This window comes from Poecilia reticulata, linkage group LG1 (genome assembly GCF_000633615.1).
Source record: "Poecilia reticulata strain Guanapo linkage group LG1, Guppy_female_1.0+MT, whole genome shotgun sequence".
NCBI classification, from domain to species: Eukaryota; Metazoa; Chordata; class Actinopteri; order Cyprinodontiformes; family Poeciliidae; genus Poecilia; species Poecilia reticulata.
Genome location: NC_024331.1, coordinates 17,819,202 through 17,828,772, shown reverse-complemented (window position 1 = coordinate 17,828,772; position 9,571 = coordinate 17,819,202). Strand labels below are relative to the sequence as shown.

At 35.7% G+C, this 9,571-nt stretch overlaps 1 protein-coding gene across 1 annotated transcript; it reads left to right on the top strand.

The window, feature by feature from the left end:
• Positions 1-3,922: 3,922 nt before the first annotated feature.
• On the top strand, positions 3,923-9,566 carry LOC108166158 (gastrula zinc finger protein XlCGF7.1-like; the record flags this gene model as incomplete). Its single annotated transcript, XM_017303835.1, has 2 exons — positions 3,923-4,290; positions 8,908-9,566. Coding segments are annotated over exons 1-2 (831 nt in total), but the record flags the coding sequence as incomplete, so codon positions are not given.
• Between the last annotated feature and the right edge of the window lie 5 nt (positions 9,567-9,571).

Here is a 9,571-nt window from a genome sequence, read left to right as displayed (position 1 = left end):
TGTCATCAATTAGTGCTCACCTGTTGTGAGATCCACCCTTGATCTCGCGAGATCTTAATACATCGAAGCTTGTAATCTTTGGTCAAAATCTAACTGGCTAATTCTTCAAGTAACTTTAACATAAATTACATGTCGGTGCTACATCTGTTATAAAATATTTGATGTTCTGATGATATACCCCTGGTGAAAAATTTGTATTAAGTATGTTAAATTTTAACGTACTTAAGCATACTTTTAGTAGGACTAATCATGAGTATATTTCAAATATACTTAGAATTAGTATACTTAAAGTGTGACTTTTTTGACATACTAATTTTGTGCTTAGTGTATTTAAGCACTATTTAAAGTGTACTATACATACTTCAACATACGTTTTTGGTCAAACTTAAGTAGTACTTAGTGTACTTTAAGTGTACTGTACTGTTTTTTATGTACCAAAAATGTGCTTGATTGGTATATTTAGAGTGTGCTATTTTAGTGATTGAGTTACATATACTTAGAATGTATTTTAAGTATATTGTAAATATATATTTAATATATTAATAGTGTGATTACAGTATGCTGCACTTACACTTTTGGTTTATTATAATTGCTAATGAAGTACACTTTTTAGTTACTTAATGTCTTTTATTATTCTGCTTTGCCACTTTCTACATTACGTTTCATACACACTACAGTACTGCCAACACATCAGGTACCAGAACACAGAAGGATCAATTACAACACACTTTACTGATGAAACTAATTACATTGTGCTTTCAATATATTACCATTTTGGTAACACTTTATTTGATGGGGTGTCCATAATACATAATAATAATACTGACATGACACCGTCATAAACATAAAACCTTTCATCCAACTTTTAAATCAAATTCTCATTAAAAGTATAATTATTTACTGAATTAGACTTCATGACACTGTTGGTATGTTCTTAACAGGTGTTATGTAATGTTTATGACAGTATCATATCACTCTTATGCACACCCTGTCAAATAAAGTCTTACCCACATTTTCTTCAAGTGCCAATATAAATTTTTTTTTACAAATTGTCAATACATTCAAACTTTACAGACAACATGCTTATAAAAATTAGCACAATAAAACAATAGGAAATGTGAAATAGAGGAAATGTGAAGAATATTTCACCAAGGACAGAGTATTGTTTTGATGCAATGTTACATTATTCCAGTATTACTGCAGATAAACTGACATTTCTTCTTTCCAAGAACAAAGAGGATCAACGACAGAACATTCCCATTCACTGGACCACTGCACTTTACAGAAACCTACAAACAAATAACAAAAGAGCAATTAAACAAAGAAAGCATTTGTATTTTAAAGAATACAGAAAAATGGCAACGAAAAAATAAGACTTACAATTTTAAGACGTTGTAGACTCGCTGTATATGTGACATAATCAGAACTGATGATGACTGGGACCGGATTCCTGGGGTGGAAAAACATTTCTGGGTGTCTTCTTTGCCTGTTTATGTTAGAAGTAGAAAAAAATAGTCAGCAATGTCATAGAATCAGTTGATGTTGGCAATAACTATGAAGCTGTTTTAAGTGTGGACTTCAGGAGACAAACTCCCTTAAAAGCTTTCCATCCATGATCTGACCATGCTGACCCTTGCAGGGTAGCGAGGGGGCTGGTGGTGCCCATTTTCAGAAGCCATCAGATGAGAGGTAGGGTTCACCCTGGACAGGTCACCAGTCCATCACAGGGCCCTGAAAGCTAACAATGAATAAAATGTATTAAAGAGAAATGGCAGATTAACAAGGGGGAAAATTCTGTCCAGTTATTTTTAAATCAAATTATGTTTGTTAAGCACTTAGTGTTGGTAACACACCAGTCTTTGCTGTTGAAAATGTAGCTTGCTGGTCAGCAAAAAATAAATAGATAAATACTTACACCATGAAGACAAAGTGGCGGATCATACTCAGAAGTGGTTGTTGATCTGGTGGAGTCACAGCTTCATCTGAGACAGGAAAGTCTTTAGGTTTTCTAATACCTGATCTCTCTGGCTTCATTTTTCATCTTCATTTGCTTAGACTGCAAAAATATGTTGAAGATAAAAATATTGATGAACAAGTTATACCAACAACCTCATAATATCAAAGTCATACGGAGCTTAATTAAAACCAGGTTAAGTTTATGAAAAAAAAGTATATTAAGTCGCAACAAACAGAGTCTCCATGCAATTATAACATGAATGATTGTTATAGTAATAATCATAAAAGTCATAATAAAATTGATAAAATAATTATTTCTGAAACCAACTTAAGCTTGTTTATATCTTTACTGCACCATCTATAATTAAACGAAGATAATTAGCATTTTGAAGCAAACTTTCCACCAGCTAGCCACACGTTAGCAGCCTTCGTCCCTTCGGTTCCTTTCGTGACCCACATTTAATTTCCATCCGGTTCTTGTCCAGTTGTGTTGTCGTCTAACTCAGACTAGGACGTCACAAGCTTGAATTTACTAAAACTACTAACTATTATTGAAGAAGATTTTAAGTTATAGTATATTTTTGGGAAATTTCTGGCTCTATCTTCCTCTTACAGATCCCAGGTTCTCCCGGCGAGAAGTGAAGCCACACAGAAAACAACAATGAGTGTTGACGTCACAGAATTACAGAGTTTAATCCAATAGAAGACAACGTATGAAATTACAACAGAAGAACAACAGAGACATACATTCATTTACCTGAGACAAATGGAAAAGAATAAGAAAAGAAAGAAAGAAAAGCAGACGTCTTTGGAGAACTGCAAGAGCAATTCTAATTTGTTACTCCTGTGTAGAAAGTTTTGTAGTAAAGGCGTATTCTTGTCTTTAATTTATTCAAATAAGGCGTATCTTTGCTCATCCAACCAGGAGCTGTCTCTGACCCTCTTTAAAGTTAGAAACTCCCTGCAATTTGTTTCCAAGATCAAAAGCCATTTGTCCCCTTTGTCTAAATAAAGTGGAAGCAAAGCTTCTCTACTGGCCTGGACTGCTGCTGTTTTACGGCTTTTCACAGATCAGTGTGAAAACTGGAACTTCTCCTGATTGTTTTCCCACACAGACAAAGGGTAGTTCAAAAAGATCTTAGCAAACAATCTGCTGCAACTACAGGTAAAATAAAGGTCAATAGGGCAGAATAAGTTATTAATCTGAAAACTATAATTAGGCTATTTCAATCAAGACATGTTAAGTTTTAAAACTAGCATATTTAAATGTATTTTCTTAACACTATTATCAAGGCTCTATTTTTAAGGCAATGATCTGTGAGTAAAAATGGCGAATTTGAACAGCGTCTATTATCTTCTCTGGCTCATGGTTTCTTCTTTTCTTTTTATGGCGCTTTTCAAAAAAACTGAAAGTGTGCAATAACGCCACCTTCTGGTCTGGAGTGTGAACTGAAGCAAATGCCGCTCACTAACAGATCTTACATCTTATCTGAAAATGGATTCGGTAAAAACAGCTTCCGTGTTTTAGTTAAAAAACTGAAAACAACAGATCATATTCGGAGAGATGTAAAACTGAAGATACTTGCTACATTTAATGTTAACAAATATTGTTTTTGTTGTAGAACCTATGTCACTAAACTGTCAATGTTTGATATGTTGAGGCATGAATATATTATTTGTTAAACAACATTAAAACAAGTTTAACTATTAGGATTTTTTATTTTTATTTTTTATTCTTTGCCATTTTAACAAAAATAATAAAAGATTACTAAGGCACCTAAAAACGCATACTTTATTAACCTAAAGTATACACTGAGATGTAATTTAAAACATACTGGAATTATGAGATTATGACTTTGAAAGTCGAAATTAAGACGTTGTATCTCATAATTATTAATTTGAAAGTCATGATTATGACTTCCTGTTGGTCTTTTATTTTTTCTTTCATGGCGGAAATGGGCTTCCATAGAAATGGGCTTCCATAATGCCAGTGGTCCGTCCCACACCGCGGTAAAGATAGCCGGTGGGCATAACACCGGCATAACACCGGCTCTGCGTCCAGCCGGCCAAGCACGTGGTCCCGCTCCTTTCTGTTTGCTGCAGCGAGGTCCTTCTCGACGAGTTTGGTGTCTTAGGTAAATATTTGCGTGTTTTAAGTGAAAATGTCTTCAATTCAGCCTCAGAGAGAATTTATCAACGAGCAGGTACTTCCTGGTGAAGAAACATTCACAGAGTTGAAAGAAATCAACGTCAAGATCGAGATGGAAGAGATGGACGATCAGCGCAGACTGCTGGATTTTACCCGGATACCGAAGACCATCTTACACCGGATAGGTACGAAAAACCTTCACCTTTTACTGATTAGTCAGGTTAAAGAGAGCTAGAGACAGGTTAAGAAATGTTGTTTGGGGGTCGATGCTGAATTCGGCATCATGGTGCGGAGTTTACAATTGAGTAGTAACTAGTTGAGTCTTGCTGCTGCATTTGCTGACTGTCTATATTATTTCTCTTCAATACATCATAAATGTAACACAAGCTATCATCATTTCCTTTAAGTTCATATTTTTATACTTCTGCGTTACTCTTCAATTTCTTATTTCTTAACCCCCTTTGTTTGATTTCCTCTCGGAAAATCGTGAATTCTGCTTCAATTGCAGCTAACTCTTGTGGTGGAAATTATTTAACGCATAGAGAATTGTTCAATAAACGAGAGACAGAGATAGAGAGGGAGGGATCTTTGTCTTTAGTTGCTTTATTGAAAAGCAAACAGCGTTAGAAAACTGTGGCTGATGTAGACCCTACATTTCTCAATATGCATAAAATTATTGGATTGCTGTTATACACTTAGTCTTTTCATATGTGTTTTGTTACAGCTTCACAAGAACTCATTTTGCGTCTTAGTTCAGGAGATGGAGTACTAAAATCCCTTATTTTACTGGACAATTTCAGTATGTTGTTCAATCCATGTCAATATTGTCAGTGTTGAGACAAAACAACTTTGGCTTATTTACTGGAGGAACTGAACTGATATTGATAACAGGAGTTTTCTGAGAAGCTGTGTTTGTCTCTACCATCCTGTTCAGGGTCATACAGCTGCAAAGTGTTAAGAGAAGATGAATTATAAAGATTCCTTGTCCGTTTGGGCGTTAATGCCGCTGGTGGATTTCACACCATTTCCTGTCTTTTACTCGCTATATCCTCTCACATACCCGGATTCAAAAAATGCTGCGCGCAAAGTACTGAGATCTCACAGAGGTATCAGCGTCACAATAATCAGCATTTATTCAAGTCAGATGCATACTATCACCACAAAAGCACATCACAAAACTCAAAGCGCAAACAACACATGAATTTACCTGAGAGAGGGAAATGGGCAAAGTTAGAACTCCCTACAATTTGTTTTCGAGATCAAACACCAGTTGTCTTCTTTATCTAAACAAAGTGGAAGCACAGCTCCTCCTCCACTGGCCTAAATTCCTGCTGTTTTATGGCTTTTCACAGATCAGTGTGAAAACTGGAACTTCTCCTCATTCTTTCCCACACAGACAAAGGGCAGATCAAAAGATTTAGCAGGCAATCTGCTTCAGGTAACATAAAGATTAGTCCAAAAACTATATTTAGGCTATTTCAATCGAGACATGTTGATAACTAGGAGAGATTACAAACTAGATTGTGTTTTATAGATATTCTATGTTGCATTCAGTTTTACACCAGCTGTTTAAACCTTATCAAGATGCACTGGATGAAAAGTGGGATTTTCAACAGCTATTGACATCTAGTTCTGCCGTGCGCATGGAGATTGAGGGCTATCGGCAAGAGGTTTTTGTCAGAGTGGAAAATTGTAGGGCACTGCCAAGAAAGGTCAAAAGTGTCCGTGTCCGCGTTCCCCTATCACCCCCCTCCCCTTGTGCCTAGCAGAGGTTTTCATATTTAAATGAAGTTGCTGGGAGCCATGCAAATGCAAATCAACTGTTGAACACCGGCCTTTTGATTCTCATTCCTGTTGTAGCTAACCCATTTTGCCTTCTGTTCACCTGTTTACTAGTTCCAGGACCTGGACAAAACCCCTCAGTGTTATTAATTGAGAAATGATGAGATTTAAGTATAAAACTGGCATTAATGTTGAAAATGTTCTAATGTTGCAAAGTCACACAAATGGAAACAATTTAGTGTGACATTCGCCATCCAGCACTGAACACACTTAGCTCAACTTGGGGATGTAATCTGCATAAGTCTGCATATCAAAGTACAATTTTCGGGGTAAATCTGATGATATATTGTCAACATTGCATGTCTGTCAAGCTCATCCAAGATTGTGTGGTGGAATGCAGACCGAAGTGTTTCTGCCAACGTGAAAAAACTGAGCTTTACATAAAGCATCAGTTGTGTCATCATGACAAAGTTCCAATCATTTTCACATGTAAAATGTTGGTCATTATAGGATCACAGGCAGATGTCCATGGCATACTAAGTTGTTGTTGACTCTTTTGAAATTGTCTCCTAATCCAGACTTTGTGATTAAACATTCTCAGTATTTAATCACAAATACTGGAATACTGGCCTGTATTCCAACTCCTTCAAATGGAGATGTAAATACATGTTGGTGTTGCAGTGCAATGGGCCAAACAGTTTAACACATTTTGAGACGTCTGTAGGTATTGTTCTGCTCAGTTATAGAAGTATGCCATGAAGAAGTATGTTTGGAGAAAGAATATTAAAACAATAATTTATCTTATCCATTAAAATATATTACATGTGTGTTGGAAGCACTGAAAAACGTAGTTTTGGTTGAATTGATGATATAAAAGAAGAATACGCATGAATACATACAATAGACTTTTGTTAAACGGGATCTTACTTTGACATTCCTCCCATCTGAAGATTTATCATTGCACAAGTTAATCAAAAATAATAATAAAAAACATGCTCCAGAGTGGTTCATTGTACATAAAGTATTTTTGTGAATAATATTCAAACTAATGTTAATGTTCACTGGTTGCTTTAAAGACCCACAGTCATGCTATATTGGACCCAGAGACACACTATATTGGAGTGGTAGTGACACCATTCCACATCACAATACAGGACTTAAGAAACTGCAGATAATTTATCAGTATTCAGTTGCTTAACTCTCGAGTTTAAATTGAAGAATAAAATGGTTGAAAGTTTGTGATACCTTCTGATAGAGTATAAACATTTGTATTCTTTTTAAAAAAGTTTTGTTAGGTAAGCACTAAATATAACTCACGGATTATGAATCATTATATTCTGTATAAACTAAAAAGGAGACAGTAGTATTGAGTAAATAAACATCTACACATTTAACATTTTAGCAATTAATTATAATAAAACTAAAATATGGTCAAAAGGTTAAACTCAAACAGCCACGAGGTTAAGAACTGTGTTTTAAATGATAGAAAACTAAACTATTTTAAATTCAACTTATTGTGTTATATTCAGGGGTGAAAGTAGTTTTAAATTCTTGGGGGTACTATGACAAAATATTAATCTAAATATAATAATGATTTTATATATATATAAGCTCTTGAATTGCTACAAAATAAAGCTGTATTTCCTTCAGCCCACTGGTTGCAATGTTGACACCTTGAGATGCCATGATACCTAAATTCTGAACATCATGGCATGGAGTGCATCCCAGTTTTCCATGTCTGGCATATAACCATTAATTTTAGCTTTTAAACTGGTTCTATTGATCCTGTGTCCAGACATATTGATAATCTGTAGCCTAGGATCATGACCTGTTTGTCCTGAAGATCCTGCAGCTTCCACTTCTCTTCCTAACATGGCGCCTCCTCAYCCTGACTCTCATACTGACRGGAGGAACCACAGAGCTCTGTTAGGTTAAAGCWCATCTTCTGAAGTTGGGAYRTTTTTCCTCCAACARGTTCCAGAGGAATCACCTCAAACCAGATGTTGGACTGGATTTTATTTCAATGACATTTGTGAATGTTAGAGCCTCATTTTCAACAGTGGAGCTATAAAGRTTGAAAAAGGTTATAATTTTGGAGAAAGTCTCATCAACATCAATATTTCCACTAAATAAGAGGCAAAAAAGAAAATTTGTTTGATAAAGGAAAAGCCTATCAGACCCTGAGCCCGACGGCACCAAACTATTTTTTTTCATATTAGACAAGGTAGAAGCCATTTGTTTAATACTTAATGAAACATATTTACCGTGTTTGATGTTTGTTGTGATTGACATATACTCACAAAGAATGAGGTAATTAGTCCAAGTTTGCCGTTTATTGATTGTTTTACAGCAGACAGCCGCTCCCCTCTCTTGCAGGTACTGCTTACCCCCGCTAAATCTTTTAGGGGTACGCAGTACCGTACCCCCTTACTTTCACCCCTGGTTATATTTAATATAAATATCCTACAAATGAAATGCCAAATGGACTTTGGAGGCATTTTGGAAGCACATTTTCTTATTTTAACACTGTTAATTTTATATAATATTATACATGTGGTTAAGTTCAAAAACCTAGCATTTTTAGATTTATTTTCGTAACAAAAGCCAGAGATAATACTGTGTCTTCTTTGTCCTAAACCTCTCAAGGGAAGAAGCTGATGGAAAGTCTTGCTCTTACGTAACTGGTGGATTATAAAAAGAGACGTGTATATTTGTTTCTTTACTCTTGGATCAGCCGAGTCGTTTTTCTTTGACCCTTGTATAAGATAATGACAGAATGCATTCTGATTCTCTTGATTCGTTTTTAACTGAAAAATATCAAAAGGAGATTGGTTAATAAATCTTATCATCAACCATTGCAAATAAATCTTGCACTAATAAGTCAAGCTTTAAGCTTTCTCTTGAAGCTCTAACAAGCTGTTTCACATAGAATTGGCAGGTATTGTCCTGCCTTGTATTTCATTTTAATTAACAAGTGAGCTACTTGTATTTAAAAGTTTTTGTTTTGTGTTTTTGTCCAGATTTCCCACAACGCTGTGTGTTTAAAGAGGAGGAGGCTCTCACTAAGATCAGCAAGCGGGAGGAGGGGAACTCTGCTTTAAATCAAGATGAACCAGAACTTCTCCAGATAAAACTGGAGCAACATGAGCCAGAACATCAACAGTTCAAAGAGGAAGAGAAGCGACTCTGCATCAATTCTGAAGACCAAGGAAAAGAGAGAGATGAAGAACAAAAACAAAATGAAAGATGTCATGAAACCAAACAGCAGAAAGACGCAACTGACGGTTCAAAACAAAAGACACACAAGAAAGCTCACTCAGAACAAAAACTATATTCTAAAATTTGTGGTAAAGCCTTTTCTCAAAACAATTCAGTGTCTAATCACATGAAAATTCACACAGGCAAGATGGCTTTCACATGTTTAACCAGTGGAAAGAGTTATGGGACTAAATCTCAGTTACTTTGTCACACGAAAATTCACACGAATAAGAAGCCTTCCTCCTGTGTTACCAGTGGACAAGGTTTCATGTCTAAATCTCAGTTACTTAGTCACCTAAGCAGAATTCACACAGGTGAGAAGTCTTTCTTATGTGGGACATGTGGGAAAAGTTTTACCCAAAAAAGCAATTTAACCGTTCATATGAGAATTCACACAGGTGAGAAGTCTTTCTCGTGTGGGACATG